General features: G+C 49.5%; 1 protein-coding gene across 2 annotated transcripts in view; it reads right to left on the bottom strand.

Moving 5' to 3' along the window:
* LOC115481564 (casein kinase II subunit alpha-like) overlaps positions 1 to 22493 on the bottom strand; it is a 203073-nt gene that overhangs the window by 50035 nt on the left and 130545 nt on the right. Inside the window, exons 9-10 of one of the 2 annotated variants that reach the window (XM_030220808.1) lie at positions 10690 to 10800; positions 10219 to 10320 (exon numbers count right to left, since the gene is read on the bottom strand). In XM_030220808.1, coding sequence (XP_030076668.1) covers positions 10219 to 10320; positions 10690 to 10800 — 213 coding nt within the window. The remainder of the gene's footprint in view (positions 1 to 10218; positions 10321 to 10689; positions 10801 to 22493) is intronic. The other variant, XM_030220817.1, reaches the window with a different exon arrangement.

Genomic DNA, 22493 nt, shown 5'->3' with positions numbered 1-22493 from the left:
CTGATGCCACCAATATTCCTGGCAAAACATGGCCTTGTCGGGCACAGATGATTGATAACCTGAGAGCTTTTAACTAATAAAAGACTATTTTTACAAGATTTGCCTTTGTTTTATCTTCCATATTGGATTTGGTGTATTGCCTGCCTTGTTGTTTTCTGACTTCCCCTCCATATAAAATGCTAGTGCAAATGGATACTGCCATCAGTATTTAGTCAAGAGTCATTCTGGCGACGCAGAGTCAGTGCTGACAGGTCTTGGTAGACCTCAATGGCATAAGTGACCCAGATGAGGAGAGCTTTAGAGCAGTCCCTGTGTAGCACAGCCTCTTTAGTTTTATAATCCAAGAAACAAGCAATAATGTCCCAAAGTAGATTCGCCCTAGGACAGTTAGTGGTCCGGTGTGCTCTGTGTAGCTTTATATGGTCCTGGGAAATGACCTGATCCTTATCAAACAAGAACATGCTGGCAATTTTCTGAATCACCAGCTTACAGCTATTATAGTCTGCTGTCTCGGGGACCCTCCGAATCCAGATGTTTGAGCGGTGACTGAGATTTACCAAGTCCTCGACTTTATCCATTAAAAGAGATGATCTGTTTGCTGTGTAGTAAAAGATGTTTCCAACGCCAAGATGGCCTCCTGTTGTTCCTCTAACAGAGTTTTCTACTCTCCAGCCTAACTCGATCTCACCCCATTGACCCACAGCCAATATAGACAGCGTCACATGCACTGCCTTTGTATCTGTTTTAATTTCAAGGAGGAGCTCATGAAACTCAGACATTGGTTCCGGCATGACAGCCGTTATAGTTGGCTACTCCAGTTTGGCACTCTGCCCCTGAGTGGACATGGGACCGCCATCAGCCAATGCCATTTTTGCTGCTGCCACGAGGGGAGATTTTAATTGAGGTTGGTAAGCAAAATCCTGGAGTTTGGTTTTCTGAGGCTGCGACATCTTATCCCCAAGGGGAGCTGCACAAGAAGCTGATTCAGATTAGGCAAATAAAAGCGCTAAATTTCACCAGATGGCAGGGATAACCTGTTTTGCAATAGGGCCTAAGGAGCTAGGAGCTCAGTCATCCATCTTGGCTTGACATCATCCGACCCCCCTCCACTATTCTTACCTTGTCCAAACCTTTTTTAAACCCAGATAAGTTAACTGCTGTTACCACATCCTTTGGCAATGAGTTCCACAGCTTAACTATTCTTTGAGTGAAAAAATATTTCCTCCTATTTGTATTAAAAGTATTTCCATGCAATTTCATTGAGTGTCCCCTCGGCTTTATTTGTAATCATGGATCATGTTTATTTTGTACTTCGCTTTGAACAAAGGATTATGCAGAATACAAATTTTTTTAAAATAAAGATAAAAGAATTAACAACAAAATTTTTTTATGGTGAGTGGTGTGAGAGGGTAGGTAAAAGGGGATTCGGGAAGGCACGCAGAAGGGGGGTGCAGGCAGCCGGGGAACCCCAATGGGGCAGACTTCATGTGCACAACACCCACATTCAGAAAGCTGCGTTACCGGAGGCAGAGAGGTTGGCCGGGTTAAGGAAGAAGAGGAGGAACTACCAGTCCCAGAATCCCTCTCTTCCCCACCCAGCTGTGCAAGAGTTTGGGGAGGATACAGAAGATTGGGAAATGGTCTCTGAGGAAGGTGATGAGGGCCAGCTGGAGAGGTTGGGGGCAGGGGAAGTTGAAGAAGAGGATAAAATGGAGGTTACTGAAGGACTAGAGGAGGAACAGATGGAGATTGGAGCTCTGGCTCAAACCCGAAAAGCTGCTGTCAGAGGGTGGCTAGCTGTGCCTTGGAGAGACTGGTGGAAGACCAGAGGAGAGAGACTGAGGCGCTGGGGGAGATCTCTACTAAAGAGGAAACAGGTGCAGCCCCTGGGAGAGAAAGAGGGCTGGGCACAATTGAAACCCCAGTCTGAACCAGGTGGGACCAAAGCTGTGTAGCTGTGCTGTAAGAAAGACTGTGTAAAAGGTCTGGGCCTGCAACCTACCAAGCTATTGTGTTTTCTTTCTGATAATGTACTGTTCCCTAAAAGAAGTCATTTTGGCTAAAGTGAAGTTACATGAACTGTTTAAACCCTGAATGAGACTTTGGCAACAAACCTTAACAACCTGGGAGTAAGGTGTTTTCCTTTTGTGTCTATGCTGAATGGAAGCAAGAAAATAAAGTTTTTTTCTATAAACGTTTTGCCTTGATTGAGCCTCTGTGGAAACAATAGAGAGGAGAAGTCCTGCAAGCTCTCAGGGGGTCTGGTGCAGAGTTCCCAGAACAGGCCAAGGTGGTGTGGAGCGAGGCAACAGTCGGGTGAAGAAGGAAGCTAAGCAGGGTCGAGCCCAGCTGGGTCCTGGAAGGGGGACCCAGCTACAGTGGTAAAGAGAAAGTGAATGATACATACCTGTAGCAGGTGTTCTCCGAGGACAGCAGGCTGATTGTTCTCACGACTGGGTGACGTCCGCGTCAGCCCCCCACCAACCGGAAGAAGCTTCGCGGGCGGTCCGCACGCAGGGCACGCCCACCGCGCATGCGCAGCCGTCTTCCCGCCCGTGCGCGACCGCTCCCGCCAGTTGAATGACAAGCAAAATCATGAACCGCAACTCCAAAGGGGAGGAGGGAGGGTAGGTGAGAACAATCAGCCTGCTGTCCTCGGAGAACACCTGCTACAGGTATGTATCATTCACTTTCTCCGAGGACAAGCAGGCTGCTTGTTCTCACGACTGGGGTATCCCTAGCTCTCAGGCTCACTCAAAACAAGAACCCAGGTCAATGGAACCTCGCAACGGCGAGGATATAACAGAAATTGACCTACGAAGAACAACTAACTGAGAGTGCAGCCTGACCAGAATAAATTCGGGTCCTGGAGGGTGGAGTTGGATTTACACCCCAAACAGATTCTGCAGCACCGACTGCCCGAACCGACTGTCGCGTCGGGTATCCTGCTGGAGGCAGTAATGTGATGTGAATGTGTGGACAGATGACCACGTCGCAGCCTTGCAAATCTCTTCAATAGTGGCTGACTTCAAGTGGGCCACTGACGCTGCCATGGCTCTAACACTATGAGCCGTGACATGACCCTCAAGAGCCAGCCCAGCCTGGGCGTAAGTGAAGGAAATGCAATCTGCTAGCCAATTGGAGATGGTGCGTTTCCCGACAGCGACCCCTAGCCTGTTAGGGTCGAAAGAAACAAACAATTGGGCGGACTGTCTGTGGGGCTGTGTCCGCTCCAAGTAGAAGGCCAATGCTCTCTTGCAGTCCAATGTGTGCAACTGACGTTCAGCAGGGCGGGTATGCGGCCTGGGGAAGAATGTTGGCAAGACAATTGACTGGTTAAGATGGAACTCCGACACCACCTTCGGCAGGAACTTTGGGTGGGTGCGGAGCGCTACTCTGTTGTGATGAAATTTGGTATATGGAGCATGAGCTACCAGGGCTTGAAGCTCACTGACCCTACGAGCTGAAGTAACTGCCACCAAGAAAATGACCTTCCAGGTCAAGTACTTCAGATGGCAGGTATTCAGTGGCTCAAAAGGAGGTTTCATCAGCTGGGTGAGGACGACGTTGAGATCCCATGACACTGTAGGAGGCTTGATAGGGGGCTTTGACAAAAGCAAGCCTCTCATGAATCGAACGACTAAAGGCTCTCCAGAGATGGCTTTACCTTCCACACGATAATGGTAAGCACTAATCGCACTAAGGTGATTCCTTACTGAGTTGGTCTTGAGGCCAGACTCTGATAAGTGCAGAAGGTATTCAAGCAGGTTCTGTGCAGGGCAAGAACGAGGTTCTAGGGCCTTGCTCTCACACCAAACGACAAACCTCCTCCACTTGAAAAAGTAACTCTTTTTAGTGGAATCCTTCCTAGAGGCAAGCAAGACACGGGAGACACCCTCAGACAGACCCAACGCAGTGAAGTCTACGCCCTCAACATCCAGGCCGTGAGAGCCAGGGACTGAAGGTTGGGGTGCAGCAACGCTCCATTGTTCTGTGAAATGAGAGTCGGAAAACACTCCAATCTCCACGGTTCTTCTGAGGACAACTCCAGAAGAAGAGGGAACCAGATCTGACGAGGCCAAAAGGGCACTATCAGAATCATGGTGCCGTGGTCTTGCTTGAGCTTCAGTAAGGTCTTCCCCACCAAAGGTATGGGAGGATAAGCATACAGGAGGCCGGTTCCCCAATGGAGGAGAAAGGCATCCGACGCTAGCCTGCCGTGTGCCTGTAGTCTGGAACAGAACAGAGGCAGCTTGTGGTTGGTCTGAGAGGCGAAAAGGTCCACCGAGGGGGTGCTCCACTCTCGGAAGATCTTGCGTACCACTCTGGAATGAAGCGACCACTCGTGCGGTTGCATGACTCTGCTCAGTCTGTGGGCCAGACTGTTGTTTACGCCTGCCAGGTATGTGGCTTGGAGAAGCATGCCGAACCGGCTGGCCCAACGCCACATCCCGACGGCTTCCTGACACAGGGGGCGAGATCCGGTGCCCCCCTGCTTGTTGGTGTAATACATTGCAACCTGATTGTCTGTCCGAATTTGGATAATTTGGCAGGACAGCCGATCTCTGAAAGCCTTCAGTGCGTTCCAGATCGCTCGGAGCTCCAGGAGGTTGATCTGCAGATCCTTTTCCTGGAGGGACCACAGACCCTGGGTGTGTAGCCCATCGACATGAGCTCCCCACCCCAGGCGAGATGCATCCGTCGTCAGCACTTTCGTGGGCTGCGAAATTTGGAATGGACGTCCCAGAGTCAAATTGGTCCGAATGGTCCACCAGAGCAGTGAAGTGCGGCAACTGGTGGAGAGGCGGATGACATCTTCTAGATTCCTGGTGGCTTGGAACCACTGGGAAGCTAGGGTCCATTGAGCAGATCTCATGTGAAGACGAGCCATGGGAGTCACATGAACTGTGGAGGCCATATGACCCAGAAGTCTCAACATCTGCCGAGCTGTGACCTGCTGAGACGCTCTGGTCCGCGAAGCCAGGGACAGGAGGTTGTTGGCCCTCGCTTCGGGAAGGAAGGCCTGAGCCGTCTGGGTATTCAGCAGAGCTCCTATGAATTCCAGAGACTGGGTTGGCTGGAGATGGGACTTTGGGTAATTTATCACAAACCCCAGCAGCTCCAGAAGTTGAATAGTGCACTGCATGGACCGGAGGGCTCCTGCCTCCGAGGTGTTCTTGACCAGCCAATCGTCGAGATATGGGAACACGTGCACTCCCAGCTTGCGTAGATACGCCGCCACCACCACGAGGCACTTTGTAAACACTCGTGGGGCAGAGGCGAGTCCAAAGGGCAGCACACAATACTGAAAGTGCCGTGTGCCCAGGCGGAATCTGAGATACTGTCTGTGAGCTGGCAGTATCGGGATGTGAGTATATGCGTCCTTTAAATCCAGGGAACATAGCCAATCGTTTTTCTGAATCATTGGCAGAAGGGTGCCCAAGGAAAGCATCCTGAACTTTTCTTTGACCAGGAATTTGTTCAGGCCTCTCAGGTCTAGGATGGGACGCATCCCCCCTGTTTTCTTTTCCACAAGGAAGTACCTGGAATAGAATCCCTGCCCTTCCTGCCTGGGTGGTACGGGCTCGACTGCATTGGCGCTGAGAAGGGCGGAGAGTTCCTCTGCAAGTACCTGTTTGTGATGGGAGCTGAAGGATTGAGCTCCCGGAGGACAATTTGGTGGCAGGGAGGCCAAATTTAGGGCGTATCCGCACCGCACTATTTGGAGAACCCACTGGTCGGAGGTTATGAGAGGCCACCTTTGGTGAAAACATTTTAACCTCCCCCCGACCGGCAGATCGTCCGGTACGGACACTTTGAGGGCGGCTATGTTCCCATGGATCCAGTCAAAAGCCCGTCCCCGGCTTCTGCTGTGGAGGCGCAGGGGGCTGCTTAGGCGCACGCTGTTGACGAGAACGAGCGCGCTGGGGCTGTCCCTGTGCCTGACGAGGCCTTCGGGCCGGCTGGGTGTACCTACGCTTTGCAAAAGAATACGGTGCAGCCTGCCGGGCCCGGGAAAAACGTCCACCTGCTGAGGTGGATGCTGAAGGCGCCCGGTGGGAGAGCTTGTCGAGGGCGGTTTCCCGCTGATGCAGTTGGTCCACCAACTGCTCGACCTTCTCACCAAAAATGTTATCCCCCCGGCAAGGAACGTCGGCCAGTCTCTGCTGGGTGCGGTTGTCCAGGTCAGAGGCACGCAGCCATGAGAGCCTGCGCATCACTATACCTTGGGCCGCAGCACGAGATGCCACGTCACAGGTGTCATAGATACCCCTGGACAGGAACTTTCTGCACGCCTTCAGCTGCCTGACCACCTCCTGATAAGGCCTGGACTGCTCCGGCGGGAGCTTATCGACCAGGTCCGCCAGTTGCTTCACATTGTTCCGCATGTGGATGCTCGTATAGAGCTGGTATGACTGGATGCGGGTCACGAGCATGGAGGATTGGTAGGCCTTCCTCCCAAACAAGTCCAGAGTGCGAGACTCCCGCCCCGGGGGCGCCGAGGCGGTATCCCTTGAACTCCGTGCCCTCTTGAGAGCAGAATCCACGACCGCCGAGTCATGGGGCAATTGGGGCCGCATTAACTCTGGGTCAGAGTGGATTCTGTACTGGGATTCCGCTTTCTTGGGGATGATGGGATTAGATAGCGGTCTCATCCAGTTCCGAAGCAGTGTCTCTTTGAGGACATTGTGCAACGGCACCGTGGAGGACTCTCTAGGTGGTGATGGATAGTCGAGGACCTCGAGCATCTCAGCCCTCGGCTCATCCACAGAGACCACGGGGAAGGGAATGCAGATAGACATATCCCTGACAAAAGAGGCAAAAGAGAGGCTCTCCGGGGGTGAGAGTTTCCTCTCCGGTGAAGGCGTGGGGTCAGAGGGGAGGCCCGCAGACTCCTCTGAGGAGAAATATCTGGGGTCCTCCTCTTCCCCCCACGAGGCCTCTTCCTCGGTATCGGACATGAGCTCATGTAGCTGAGTCCTTAACCGGGCCCGGCTCGACGTCGAGGCACCGAGGCCTCGGTGTCGTCGAGCGGTGGACTTCCGCGCCGGCGGGGACAAAGCTCCCTCCATCGACGTCGACGGGGACTCCATCTGCGTGGCGGTCGAGACCGGCGCCGCAAGCGGCGGCGGTGTCGACGGCCTCGGCACCGGGCTAGAGCTCGCCGGCGCCACAGTCAACGGCGCCGAGGGCGCAAGCACCCCCGGCGCCGGCACAGCCTGGCGCATCAGCCCTTCCAGGATCCCCGGAAGGATGGCTCGGAGGCACTCGTCCAGGCCCGCTGCCGGGAAAGACGGTGGGGCCGGTAGAGGTGTCGGTGCCAGAAGCTGCTCGGGTCCAGGAGACGGCACCGAAGTGCTGGGACCCTGACGCGGCAGTACCTCCACAACCGAAGGGGATCTCTCCTCTCAACGAGGACGCTTCGGCGTCGACTCCTTGCCGGCACCGGAACCCTGGTGCATCGAGGGCAACCGATGACGGTGCTTGTGTGACTTTTTGCGATGCCCGTCATCGGCGCCAGGTGGAGCAGAGGAGGAGGAGGTCGATCCCCCTCGGTCACGAGGAACCGGGTCCGACAGGGTTCGGTCCCGAGGGCCATGGGCCGAGGGAGTGACCGGGGCCGATTGCCCATGCGGCCTCTCACCCCTACCCTCGCCGGCGGACTGGCGGGCCGACGAGACCTGTGCTCCTGGGGTCGATGCCATCGGTGCCGATTTCTCGGGCATCGATACCGGTACCGAAGAACCGGCCGTCGATACCGATGCCGTCGAGGTCGACGTCGAGGGGCCGGCGCAAGTTCCAAAAAGACGGTCCCGAAGAACTTGCCTCGCAACCTGAGTCCGTTTCCGGAGACCGAGACACAGGGAACACGACTTGATATTGTGCTCCGGCCCGAGGCATTGGAGGCACCAAGCGTGGGTGTCGGTCTGCGAGATCGGCCGGCCGCACCGACCACACTTTTTAAATCCACTCGGGACCTTCGAGGACATCGACAGAAAAATCGCGTCGGCGAAGTTAAAGTCGTCGATGGTGGCGGTAATCACACCTCGAAAAAAGAAATTGACCGTGCGGCCACTAGGCCGCAACGCGACGCCCCCGCTAGAAACGAGGGAAATGGGAGCGCATGCTCCTTTTTTTTTTTTTTTAGGAAAAAAGAAAGTGGAGCGCGCGGCAACCAATAAAGTAAAAATAAAGTACAAATAAGAGACTCGCGTAAACGCGACGGTTTTTCCGGGGCTGAAGATAGAGAGAGCGGCGAAAGCACGACTCTCTCCAGTCGCGGAAAAAAAGGAACTGGCGGGAGCGGTCGCGCACGGGCGGGAAGACGGCCGCGCATGCGCGGTGGGCGTGCCCTGCGTGCGGACCGCCCGCGAAGCTTCTTCCGGTTGGTGGGGGGCTGACGCGGACGTCACCCAGTCGTGAGAACAAGCAGCCTGCTTGTCCTCGGAGAAACATCTTTAGCCTACCTAAATGTTGCACAGACTACCTTCAGCCCATGTGGTACGGATTTTGTTTTTTAAACAGTCTAACCAATGTGACCTGATTTCTGAAACATCTTTGTAGTATGTATATAACTATTCAAAATAAAGTTCCATTTTTGAAAATATGTGGGCAGTTCTCAATGGTACATTTTAATGCAAATCCCACTAAGTTTTACCCATGGGCTTTGCACCAGATCTCGTATGGAAAGTACAAACCCAGGGCAGTTTTTTAAACCAGATAAATTGCTTTTGATAACCGTCCTTCCTATGTCCAGTTATGTGCTTTACAACTTTGCTCTGGGAAAATGGCTGGTGGTGATCATCATGGGATGTCCTATGGGTGAAAGAGTTAATTATGTGTATATTTGGGGGGATGGTGGTCAGAAGGGCAAGGCTGAAGATCTGCTCAGGGTTTCTAATGCGTAAGAATATAAGAAACTGTTATTCTGAGTCAGATCAAAGGTCCATCAAGCCCAGTATTCCATTTCCAACAGGTCACATTCCATGCTATTTACACCCAAGGATAAGCAGTGGCTTTCTAGAAGTCTACCTTAATAGTATAGTAACATTCTAGATGGCGGCAGATAAAGACCTGTATGGTCCATCCAGTCTGCCCAACAATATAAACTCATTACATATGGTATGAAGTGTTACATCATATATATACTTGTTCTTGATTTATCCTTGTCGTTTTTAGGGCATAGATCGTAGAAGTCTGCCCAGCACTGGCCTTGTTCTAAATTTCTGAAGTTGATGTCAAAGCACCTGAAAAGCTCCACTCCAGCCCATCCAAGTCTACTCAGCCTTCATCAGGACATAGACCACAGAGGTTTATGCTCATAGCAGTTTATGGACTTTACCTCCAGGAAGTTACTCAAACCTTTTTAAACCCAGCTAAATTAACTGCTTTTACCACATCCTCTGGCAATAAGTTCCAGAGATTAAATAGGTTTTCCAATTTATTTTAAATGTATTACTTAGTAACTTCATGGTATATCTTATTTCTGAAAGAGTCAACAATCAATTTGAGTTTATCTGTTCCATTCTACTCAGGATTTTACAGACTCATATTTCTCATCCAAGCTAAAGAGCCCTAACCGCTTTAGCCTTTCCTCATAAGTAACTCATTCCATCCCCTTAATCATTTTGGTCACCATTCTGTATACCTTTTCTAATTCTGTAGTCATACAATGGTGTGATACAGGTGCATTATGATATTGTTTTATTCTCTATTCTTTTCCTAATAATTCCTAACATTCTGTTTGCAAATTTGTCTACCACTGCACACTGACCAGATTTCAACGTGCTGTCTACGATGACACTTAGATCCTCTCCCTGGGTGGTAATCTCTAATGGAGAACATAGCATTGTGTAGTTATAGTTTGAGTTATTTTCCCTTGTGACAGGGGATGCAAATGAAATTAAAATAATTGAGTCATTATTGTTTCAGTGACAGTTGAAATCTTATAGAATTGGTACTGTTGATTCATGATGTCTGTTTCTTTAACTGTACGTTTACTGTGACCTACCATCAACTTTGTGATTTGGTTGGATAAAAATACATTAAATTCATATGTGCATCACTTTGCACTTGTTCCCATTATATTTTATCTGGATGGCCAGCCTCCCAGGGTGCTCCTGCAATTTCTCACAATCTGCTTGTTTATAGTTATTGTGGGTGGAAAACAGAAGGGGAGAGAAAATAGGGAAGGGAGGCATTTCTAGCAGATCTCACCTGGTCATAGTTATCATGCCCATGGAAGAATGGTTCCTTTCTGAAGATCATACTGGCAAGCATGCAGCCTAAACTCCACATGTCTAAACTGTAGTCATACATCTGCAAAGAAAGGGTTCCAAATACTAATTTGAGATAGATCTTACACCAATGCAGGGGTCACACTCCACATGAGGCAGATCCTACACTAGTGTGGGGAGGGGTGGGGCACATACCCTGTAAGGCAGATCTTACACCAGTGTAAGTCTGTGTGGGTTGGGGGGGGGGGTCACATGCCACATGAGGCAGATCTTATGCAAAAAGTCCTACGTCTTTGAGACAGCTCATACTCTAATGCACAGGGCTCATACACCATATGAAACAGATTTAACACCAGTTGGGAGGAAGGGGAGGAGGAATGAGCTATTTTCTCAATTAGATCTGCTGCAAGTGGTTGATACCCGGGGTCTTCTGAATACAGAGGTTTCTTACCTGGTAATCTACTAATAGTTCAGGTCCTTTGAAGTATCTAGATGCTACTCTGACATTATATTCCTGCCCCAGATGGTAGAACTCTGCCAGGCCCCAATCTATGAGACGAAGCTGTGGAGAGAATAAAAATGAAATATCAGAGGTGGTCTGCATTTCTGACAACTTTCATAACTTTTATATTAGGACACACCAACCTAGTCTGGTTTTAAAGACACCCATAATAAATATGCATAAGATAGATTTGCATAAAAGGAAGCCAATGAATGCAAATTTACTGCATACATTCACTGTAGAGATAGTGAATGATACATACCTGTAGCAGGTGTTCTCCGAGGACAGCAGGCTGCTTGTTCTCACGACTGGGTTGACGTCCACGGCAGCCCCCACCAACCAGAACAAAACTTCGTGGGCGGTCCCGCACGCAGGGCACGCCCACCGCGTGAATGCGCGGCCGTCTTCCCGCCCGTGCGTGACCGTTCCCGCTCAGTTGAATGACAAGCAAAAATGATCAAACGCAACTCCAAAGGGGAGGAGGGAGGATAGGTGAGAACAATCAGCCTGCTGTCCTCGGAGAACACCTGCTACAGGTATGTATCATTCACTTTCTCCGAGGACAAGCAGGCTGCTTGTTCTCACGACTGGGGTATCCCTAGCTCTCAGGCTCACTCAAAACAAGAACCCAGGTCAATTGAACCTCGCAACGGCGAGGGCATAACAGAAATTGACCTACGAAGAACAACTAACTGAGAGTGCAGCCTGACCAGAATAAATTCGGGTCCTGGAGGGTGGAGTTGGATTTACACCCCAAACAGATTCTGCAGCACCGACTGCCCGAACCGACTGTCGCGTCGGGTATCCTGCTGGAGGCAGTAATGTGATGTGAATGTGTGGACAGATGACCACGTCGCAGCCTTGCAAATCTCTTCAATGGTGGCTGACTTCAAGTGAGCCACCGACGCTGCCATGGCTCTGACACTATGAGCCGTGACATGGCCCTCTAGAGTCAGCCCAGCCTGGGCATAAGTGAAGGAAATGCAATCTGCTAGCCAATTGGAGATGGTGCGTTTCCCGACAGCGACCCCTATCCTGTTAGGGTCGAAAGAAACAAACAATTGGGCGGACTGTCTGTGGGGCTGTGTCCGCTCCAAGTAAAAGGCCAATGCTCTCTTGCAGTCCAATGTGTGCAACTGACGTTCAGCAGGGCGGGTATGCGGTCTGGGAAAGAATGTTGGCAAAACAATTGACTGGTTAAGATGGAACTCCGACACCACCTTCGGCAGGAACTTTGGGTGGGTGCGGAGCACTACTCTGTTGTGATGAAATTTGGTATACGGAGCATGAGCTACCAGGGCTTCAAGCTCACTGACCCTACGAGCTGAAGTAACTGCCACCAAGAAAATGACCTTCCAGGTCAAGTACTTCAGATGGCAGGTATTCAGTGGCTCAAAAGGAGGTTTCATCAGCTGGGTGAGGACGACGTTGAGATCCCATGACACTGCAGGCGGCTTGATAGGGGGCTTTGACAAAAGCAAGCCTCTCATGAATCGAACGACTAAAGGCTCTCCAGAGATGGCTTTACCTTCCACACGATAATGGTAAGCACTAATCGCACTAAGGTGATTCCTTACTGAGTTGGTCTTGAGGCCAGACTCTGATAAGTGCAGAAGGTATTCAAGCAGGTTCTGTGCAGGGCAAGAACGAGGTTCTAGGGCCTTGCTCTCACACCAAACGACAAACCTCCTCCACTTGAAAAAGTAACTCTTTTTAGTGGAATCCTTCCTAGAGGCAAGCAAGACAAGGGAGACACCCTCAGACAGATCCAACGCAGTGAAGTCTACGCCCTCAACATCCAGGCCGTGAGAGCCAGAGACTGAAGGTTGGGGTGCAGCAACGCTCCGTCGTTCTGCGAAATGAGAGTCGGAAAACACTCCAATCTCCACAGTTCTTCGGAGGACAACTCCAGAAGAAGAGGGAACCAGATCTGACGGGGCCAAAAGGGCGCGATCAGAATCATGGTGCCACGGTCTTGCTTGAGCTTCAGTAAGGTCTTCCCCACCAAAGGTATGGGAGGATAAGCATACAGGAGGCCGGTCCGCCAATGAAGGAGAAAGGCATCCGACGCTAGCCTGCCATGTGTCTGAAGTCTGGAACAGAACAGAGGCAGCTTGTGGTTGGTCCGAGAGGCGAAAAGGTCCACCGAGGGGGTGCCCCACACTCGGAAGATCTTGCGTACCACTCTGGAATGGAGCGACCACTCGTGCGGTTGCATGACTCTGCTCAGTCTGTCGGCCAGACTGTTGTTTACGCCTGCCAGGTATGTGGCTTGGAGGAGCATGCCGAACTGGCAAGCCCAACGCCACATCCCGACGGCTTCCTGACACAGGGGGCGAGATCCGGTGCCCCCCTGCTTGTTGATGTAATACATTGCAACGTGATTGTCTGTCCGAATTTGAATAATTTGACAGGACAGCCGATCTCTGAAAGCCTTCAGTGCGTTCCAGATCGCTCGGAGCTCCAGGAGGTTGATCTGCAGATCCTTTTCCTGGAGGGACCACAGACCCTGGGTGTGAAGCCCATCGACATGAGCTCCCCACCCCAGGCGAGATGCATCCGTCGTCAACACCTTCGTGGGCTGTGGAATTTGGAATGGACGTCCCAGGGTCAAACTGGTCCGAATGGTCCACCAGTGCAGTGAAGTGCGGCAACTGGTGAAGAGGCGGATGACATCTTCTAGATTCCCGGTGGCTTGAAACCACTGGGAAGCTAGGGTCCATTGAGCAGATCTCATGTGAAGACGAGCCATGGGAGTCACATGAACTGTAGAGGCCATATGACCCAGAAGTCTCAACATCTGCCGAGCTGTGATCTGCTGAGACGCTCCGGTCTGGGAAGCCAGGGACAGGAGGTTGTTGGCCCTCGCTTCGGGAAGGAAGGCCTGAGCCGTCTGGGTATTCAGCAGAGCTCCTATGAATTCCAGAGACTGGGCTGGCTGAAGATGGGACTTTGGGTAATTTATCACAAACCCCAGCAGCTCCAGGAGTTGAATAGTGCACTGCATGGACCGGAGAGCTCCTGCCTCCGAGGTGTTCTTGACCAGCCAATCGTCGAGATATGGGAACACGTGCACTCCCAGCTTGCGTAGATACGCCGCTACCACCACAAGGCACTTTGTAAACATCCGTGGGGCAGAGGCGAGCCCAAAGGGCAGCACACAATACTGAAAGTGCCGTGTGCCCAGGCGGAATCTGAGATACTGTCTGTGAGCTGGCAGTATCGGGATGTGAGTGTATGCGTTCTTTAAATCCAGGGAACATAGCCAATCGTTTTTCTGAATCATTGGCAGAAGGGTGCCCAAGGAAAGCATCCTGAACTTTTCTTTGACCAGGAATTTGTTCAGGCCTCTCAGGTCTAGGATGGGACGCATCCCCCCTGTTTTCTTTTCCACAAGGAAGTACCTGGAATAGAATCCCTGCCCTTCCTGCCCGGGTGGTACGGGCTCGACCGCATTGGCGCTGAGAAAGGCGGAGAGTTCCTCTGCAAGTACCTGCTTGTGATGGGAGCTGAAGGATTGATCTCCCGGAGGACAATTTGGTGGCAGGGAGGCCAAATTCAGGGCGTATCCGCACTGTACTATTTGGAGAACCCACTGGTCGGAGGTTATGAGAGGCCACCTTTGGTGAAAAAATTTTAACCTCCCTCCGACCGGCAGATCGTTCGGTACGGACACTTTGATGGCGGCTATGTTCCCATGGATCCAGTCAAAAGCCCGTCCCCGGCTTTTGCTGTGGAGGCGCAGGGGGCTGCTTAGGTGCACGCTGTTGACGAGAACGAGCGCGCTGGGACTGTCCCTGTGCCTGACAAGGCCTTCGGGCCGGCTGGGTGTACCTACGCTTGGTAAACGCATAGGGCGCAGCCTGCCGGGCCCAGGAAAAACGTCCACCTGCTGAGGTGGATGCTGAAGGCGCCCGGTGGGAGAGCTTGTCGAGGGTGGTTTCCCGCTGATGAAGTTGGTCCACCAGCTGCTCGACCTTCTCGCCAAAAATATTATCCCCCCGGCAAGGGACGTCGGCCAGTCTCTGCTGGGTGCGGTTGTCCAGGTCAGAGGCACGCAGCCATGAGAGCCTGCGCATCACTATACCTTGGGCCGCAGCACGAGATGCCACGTCACAGGTGTCATATATACCCCTGGACAGGAACTTTCTGCACGCATTCAGCTGCCTGACCACCTCCTGAAAAGGCCTGGACCGCTCCGGCGGGAGCTTGTCAACCAGGTCCGCCAGTTGCTTCACATTATTCCGCATGTGGATGCTCGTGTAGAGCTGGTAAGACTGGATGCGGGTCACGAGCATAGAAGATTGGTAGGCCTTCCTCCCAAACAAGTCCAGAGTGCGAGACTCCCGCCCCGGGGGCGCCGAGGCGGTATCCCTCAAACTCCGTGCCCTCTTGAGAGCAGAGTCCATGACCGCCGAGTCATGAGGCAATTGGGGCCGCATTAACTCTGGGTCCGAGTGGATTCTGTATTGGGACTCTGCTTTCTTGGGGATGGTGGGATTAGATAGTGGTCTCAACCAGTTCCGAAGCAGCGTCTCTTTGAGGACATTGTGCAACGGCACCATGGAGGACTCTCTAGGTGGTGATGGATAGTCGAGGACCTCGAGCATCTCAGCCCTCGGCTCATCCACAGAGACCACGGGAAAGGGAATGCAAATAGACATATCCCTGACAAAGGAGGCAAAGGAGAGGCTCTCAGGTGGCGAGAGCTTCCTCTCTGGTGAAGGAGTGGGGTCGGAGGGAAGGCCCACAGATTCCTCCGAGGAGAAATATCTGGGGTCCTCCTCCTCCCCCCACGAGGCCTCTTCCTTGGTGCTGGACATAAGCTCGTGCAGCTGAGTCCTTAACCGGGCCCGGCTCGACGTCGAGGCACCGAGGCCTCGGTGGTATCGTCGAACGGTGGACTCCTGCGCCGGCGGGGATGAAGCTCCCTCCATCGACGTCGACTCCACCTGCGTGGCGGTCGAGACCGGCGCCGCAAGCGGCGTCGAAGGCCTCGGCACCGGGCTAGAGCTCGCCGGCGCCACAGTCAACGGCGCCGACGGCGCAAGCACCCCCGGCGCCGGCACAGTCTGGCGCATCAGCCCTTCCAGGATCCCCGGAAGGATGGCTCGGAGGCACTCGTCAAGGCCCGCTGTCGGGAAAGGCGAGGGGGCCGGTAGAGGCGTCGGTGCCGGAAGCTGCTTGGGTCCAGGAGACTGCACCGAAGTGCTGGGACCCTGATGCGGCGGTACCTCTACTACAGAGGGGGACCTCTCCTCTCGACGCTGCCGCTTCCTCGGCGTCGACTCATCTCCGGCGCCGGGAGCCGGATGCATCGAGGGCGACCGATGACGGTGTTTCTTCGTCTTCTTGCGGTGCCCGTCATCGGCGCTTGGTGGAATTGAGGAGGAGAAGGTCGATCCCCCTCGGCCTCGAGGGACCGGGTCCGACAGGGTTCGGTCCCGAGGGCCCTGGGTAGAGGGAGTGACCGGGGCCGATTGCCCATGCGGCCTCTCACCCCTGCCTTCACCGGAGGACTGGTGGGCCGACGGGACCTGTGCTCCTGGGGTCGATGCCATCGGTGCTGATTTCGTGGACATCGATACCGGTACCGAAGAACCAGCTGTCGATACCGATGCCGTCGAAGTCGACGTCGAGGGGCCGGCGCAAGTTCCAAAAAGATGATCCTGAAGAACTTGCCTTGCTACTTGTGTCCATTTCCGGAGACCGAGACACAAAGTGCACGTCTTGGTATCGTGCTCCGGCCCGAGGCACTGGAGGCACCAAGCGTGAGTGTCGGTCTGCGAGATATGCCGGCCGCACCGACCACACTTTTTAAATCCACTTGGGACCTTCGAGGACATCGACGGAAAAATCGCGTCGGCGAAATCAAAGTCGTCGATGGTGGCGGTAAAATTCACACCTCGAAAATAAATCGACCGCGCGGCCACAAGGCCGCAACGCGACGCCCCCGCTAAGAGATGAGGGAAAAACAAAGTTCAGCGTTTTCTTTTTTTTTTTTTTTTAAACTAAATAGAAAAACGGAGAACGATGAAACGAAAAAGAGAAAAAGAGAAAATTCGCGGTTAAAGCGTGATCCGGTTTCCGGGGCTGACAGAGAGAGAGAGACGAACATGGCTCTCTCCAGCGCGGAAAAGAAAAGACTGAGCGGGAACGGTCACGCACGGGCGGGAAGACGGTCGCGCATGCGCGGTGGGCATGCCCTGCGTGCGGGACCGCCCGCGAAGTTTTGTTCCGGTTGGTGGGGGCTGCCGTGGACGTCAACCCAGTCGTGAGAACAAGCAGCCTGCTTGTCCTCGGAGAACCTGAAACCCTGACTGCCTAGGTATCAGGTTGAGAACCCCTGCTCACGAGTCTGACTCCTTCTTCCACCACATCCACAATTTGGTTATCTGACACTGGGATCAAACTGTCTTTGGGACTGATGCAGAAAGGCATGCAGTAAAACTGCGTGCGGGTGGCTGAGCTCGCAGCTTCTACTATAAGCTTAAAACTTTGCCATGCAGAAAACTAATTCTTTGTAAATTTTATGTAAACAAATCTATGTCAGAAATTGTATAAAAGAAAGAAGAAAAGAAAGACTATATGATCCTCCAAAGAAAATGTACTACTACTATTACTTATCATTTCTGTAGCATTAAAGGCATACAGTTTGTGCTCCGCTTCTAGAGAAACGGGATAAATAAGAAAAGGGAGTTTGATTTATACTGCGTTTCAAAACAACAGGATCCCTTTTATTTTTCTCTATAAACAAACGGCTGCATGTACACTAATAAAATCTGACTTACAAACAGGCTTATGACAGAACTATAAAATGATTATGCAACAAAAATGTAGCATGACAAACATTCTTTGCAAGTTCACATAATAAAGATACTTTGAATGTCATGTGAACAAATGGAAACGACAAATATGAATATTAAAGAATGTTATGCTCAAAATCAATTTGCATACAAAAATTTGCCAAATTTAATTTATTTGCACTGACTAAACTGCATGTTCAAAATGTCCACCATCTGCTGTAATGCACGCACAGACACACATGATCTTTCTCCTGCAGACCTCTTCCTGTGAAGGTACCAGATTTTGTAATCAACAGGGTAGAGGCCTGGACTGTTTGGCGGCCACAGCAACCAAAGAATGAAGTCAGGTGTTTTGTGTCTGAGTAAATCAAGTGTTTCTCAAACACTGTGAGCTGGTGCCCTGCCCTGTTGAACATAAAGTATTCAGAGAATTGTCTGATGTCCTGCTGTTGAGAAACCTTCTGTCGGACATCATGGTAGTACTGACCACTGATTTTCACACCAGCCTCAATGAAATTTGTATTTATTATTTATATCCCACCTTTTGTCAAAGGCAAGTAGCACAGCTACATACATAATTCAAAATACATTCAACAACTAAGAAAGCACAAATAAGCAGCGAGCAGTAACATCCATTAGTCACAGATGGCTCATAGAAGTTCATAAGTTTGGCTTAACAGCTAGCTCATTAACACTGATTTAAAGAATGCAACAGTCTGCTGTGATTTCAACATTAGAAGGAGCTTATCCCACTAAATAGGGCCAGTTATGGAAAAAGTGCCAGTCTTAATATTTAAGCGCAGCTGTCTCAAATTTGGGACAGTTAGGGCATGAGCATTTGCTAGCACAGCAGTCAGGATGGCACATATCGTTGAAGTGATTTCATAACTAGGAAGCAGAATCATGACGCAGTCCTAAGTGGACAAACAGCAGCAATTTGAACTGCTAAATACTCATCCTCCTTCTAAGGTTATTCTAGCTGGAGATCAGAACTTAAATTTGGAAAATATGCAAGATTTGCCAGGTAAATTTATATATATTTTTTGAGTAGAGAGATGTGGTAGCCGTGTTAGTCCACTTTTAAAGGTAATCAATACAAATAGAATAAAATAAAACATGGAAAAGAAAATAAGGTGATACCTTTTTTATTAGACTAATACATTTTTTGATTAGCTTTCAAAGGTAGCCCTTTTTCGTCAAGAAATAAACACATTTTGATAAGTAACAGCATATATAAGTGAAACATCAAAGTATTTCAGTGACAGTTTGAAAAGATGAGGGAGGGGGTGGGCTAGGTGAGAAAGAGAGAGGGCTGAGAGGATGAGGGACAGGGAGATATGCATGGTGATCAGAGGGTTACAAAGCAGTGAAATTTCATGGTTTATAATGGGCTAGAAAACCCAGTTCTTTGTTAAGTTCTGTCTGGTGGGTGTCAAAATATTTAATCATTTTGACTTAAAAGGTCTTGCGTTCTTGTATTGTTTTAAAGTTTCCTTTCAGCATACTCACCATAAAACCATTGGTACAGTGTTCTGGTTTTGTAAAATACGACCTTACCTAACAGCTTCCATCTAAATCCTCTTTCACCTCTGCTTATGATCGACTGTTTTTTAAATCATGTAACGACATTATCATATCTATACTCTGTGAGCCACATTTAGCCTGCAAAAAGGTGGGAAAATGTGGGGTACAAATACAATCAAACATATAAACGGCAAGTGACCGTACTCACTTGCAAATGCGCAGTACAGACTTCCCACTCTGTTCCGCCCTCGCGTCAAGACATCATGACATCAGAGGGCAGAACAGAGAGGGAAACGGAGTTGAATTGTCGGACGCCGCCACTGCCGCCTGGAAAGGAACATCGCGTGAAACAACCTCCACCCTCCCCCCCCCATCCCCGCCGCCGTTCCCTCCCCCCTCCGTATCGGGCCCCCACGTCGGGTAACTTGTAATAAACCACTTCTTCTGTTACCCTCCTGTTCCATTTTTTTGTCTTTTTTGATCTGCTTTTTTTCTTTTGGTTTGCCACAGAGGTAACATCCTAGTTGGCACTGGCATTTTTCATATGATGTCTATGGGTTGGCACTGGCATTTTTCATATGATGTCTACGTAAATTAAATCATATGACAGACATCATATGAAAAAAGCCAGTGCCAACCAGGATGTTACCTTAGTGGGACAGCACTTTACCTTCGAAAGCTAATCAAAAAATATATTAAGTTAGTCCAATAAAAAAAGGTATCACCTTATTTTATTTTCTCTGTTTTATTTTATTCTATTTCTACTGACTACCTATAGATTTTTTTGATTCATTACATTATCAATACAAGGTTGATGAAATTACTTATGAGAAGGGCCATTCACCTGATTTAATTGGCTAGTTTTACAATGTATTTACAATATAACAAAAAACCCCAATAAAATCCAAGAAGGAACACAGATACTGATTATTTCTGGTTTCATATAACAAATCATTTAAGGTTCTACTTTTGCGGACTCAACCCAAATGTTAGTAAATTGGGATAATATTGTAGATAGTGTTTTTAACCAATTTCATATAGAAAAGCCAAGAAGTATTCCGAGTGGTAAAAAAATCTCCTTGGTTTAATGATAAGAGATTTGCGTAGGGCGTGTAGATGCTTAGAAAGAGTCTGGCGTAAAAATAAAAATGCTGATCATAAATTTAAATGGAGAAAGTTGATCAATTTATATAAATAATGGTTATTGAAACCAGGAAAAAATATTATTAGAAATTAATAGGATCCGGGCAATTAGACAGTAAGATCTTATTTAACATTTTTAGATCCTTCACTAATTCACAACTAGTTACACAAATTTCAGAGGATCTACAGCCTACAATGAAGGAATTGGCAATGTATTTTAGAACTAAGATTGAAAATATTAGATCAGTATTGTTGCCATTAGGCCTTGAATACTTTTTGCAACCATACAATGAAGTCGAGCAATAGTTGCTTGGTATTAAAGCTGATCTAGTTTGCTCTGAATTCAGACCAGTTTCTACTAAAGATTATTCTATACTAAAAAAGGTAGCTGGTAAGTTTTGCATTCTTGATCATTGTCCTTCCCACTTACGTCTGTCCCAATTCAATTAGGTAACTAGATTACATTATTAGTTAATTCTTTATTAAGAGAAGGCAATTTTCCTCGGGGCTGGGTAAATCTTTGTGAAGACGTGCAAGATACGCTCAACACAGCCCTTACTCTGGGATCCCAAAATGCAGTTCCACTGAGGTTTCATCATAGATATCTGCTGGATACTACGGAGGACTTGGATTTTAAGAAGTGGGCACAAGCGTGGTCTGCAGAGCTGGCAACTGAAGTGACTGTGAATTTGCTACAGAGCTTTATTTTGTCAAAATTGCATAATTCCCTATATACAAGGCACTGGGAAATACAGTATAAATTTGCACTACGAGTATATGTGTCACCCTATAGGGCATATCTAGCGGGATATGGAGCCTCGGGGGCATGTCCCAAATGCACAGCAGATCCAGCAACCTTGGGACATATGTTCTAGTTGTGCCCGAGGGTGCTCTGTTACTGGTCCCAAATGCTTGGGAAAATACAGAGTATTGGACAAGAAAAGTGCCGCTGCAGCCATTGATTTTATTTGATGTTTGTAAATATACCAGACCTGCTATACCTGGCTTCCGAGTATTTTTGTGGAGGTCCATGCTAATAGGGAAAAAGATTATACTAATAAATTGGCGAGAGCCGAGAGGACCCTCCCTGAGCCAGTGGAGAACGCAAATGATAGAACTATTGAAAATTGAGCGATGTGGAGTGGAGGATCTCGCATCCCCACAGGGAAGACGCCTGCAGCAGACGGAGTAGATTCTGGGATACACTGCAGCCAACAGCGAAGAGTAGAATCCTTAATTGATCGTGCATTACATCCCATGGACTATCTGGGACATTACCTGACAAGGAGAGGAGGGGGCGCGGTAGCAAGGGTGGAGGAAGAGAGGGACTTGAGAGCTGGACTGTTCTTGGAATGCGGAATATGGCTTTGGACAATAACTAAGACACCTATAAAAAGTGATTAACACAAGGGTTTGGATAGGGTGGGATTGTTTGTTTTTTTTGGGGGGGGGGGAAGGGGGAAAAAAAGGCGGTTCTTTTTGTAAAAGTTATCAACATGTTCTAATTGCCATTATACCTGGTTAATAAAAATGATTGCAACATAAATGACCTAGAGATGGGAGCATCTAGTGAGGTAATTTAAATTTGCTGATGACACAAAGTTATTCAAAGTTATTAAATCGCGGGAGGATTGTGGAAAATTACAAGAGGACCTTACGAGACTGGGAGTCTAAATGACAGATGACGTTTAATGTGAGCAAGTGCAAATTGTGGGAAAGAGGAACCCGAATTATAGCTATGTCATGCAAGGTTCTACATTAGGAGTCACAGACCAAGAAAGGGATCTAGGTGTCGTCGTTGATGATACGTTGAAACCTTCTGCTCAATGTGCTGCTGTAGCTAAGAAAGCAAATAAGATGTTAGGTATTATTAGGAAAGGAATGGAAAACAAAAATGAGGTTGTTATAATGCCTTTGTATCGCTCCGTGGTGCGACTGCACCTCAAATATTGTGTTCAATTCTGGTCGCCGCATCTCGAGATATAGTGGAATTAGAAAATATACAGAGAAGGGCAACAAAAATGATAAAGGGGATGGGACGGCTTCCCCATGAGGAAAGGCTAAAGCGGCTAGGGCTCTTCAGCTTGGAGAAAAGGCAGCTGAGGGGAGATATAATAGAGGTCTATAAAATAATGAGTGGAGTTGAACGGGTAGACGTAAAGCATCTGTTTATGCTTTCCAAAACTACTAGGACTAGGGGGCATGCGATGAAACTACAATGTAGTAAATTTAAAACGAATCGGAGAAAACATTTCTTCACTCAACACGTAATTAAACTCT

This window comes from Microcaecilia unicolor, chromosome 1, assembly GCF_901765095.1.
Source record: "Microcaecilia unicolor chromosome 1, aMicUni1.1, whole genome shotgun sequence".
Lineage (NCBI taxonomy): Eukaryota > Metazoa > Chordata > Amphibia > Gymnophiona > Siphonopidae > Microcaecilia > Microcaecilia unicolor.
This window is presented reverse-complemented; position numbering and strand designations above follow the sequence as displayed.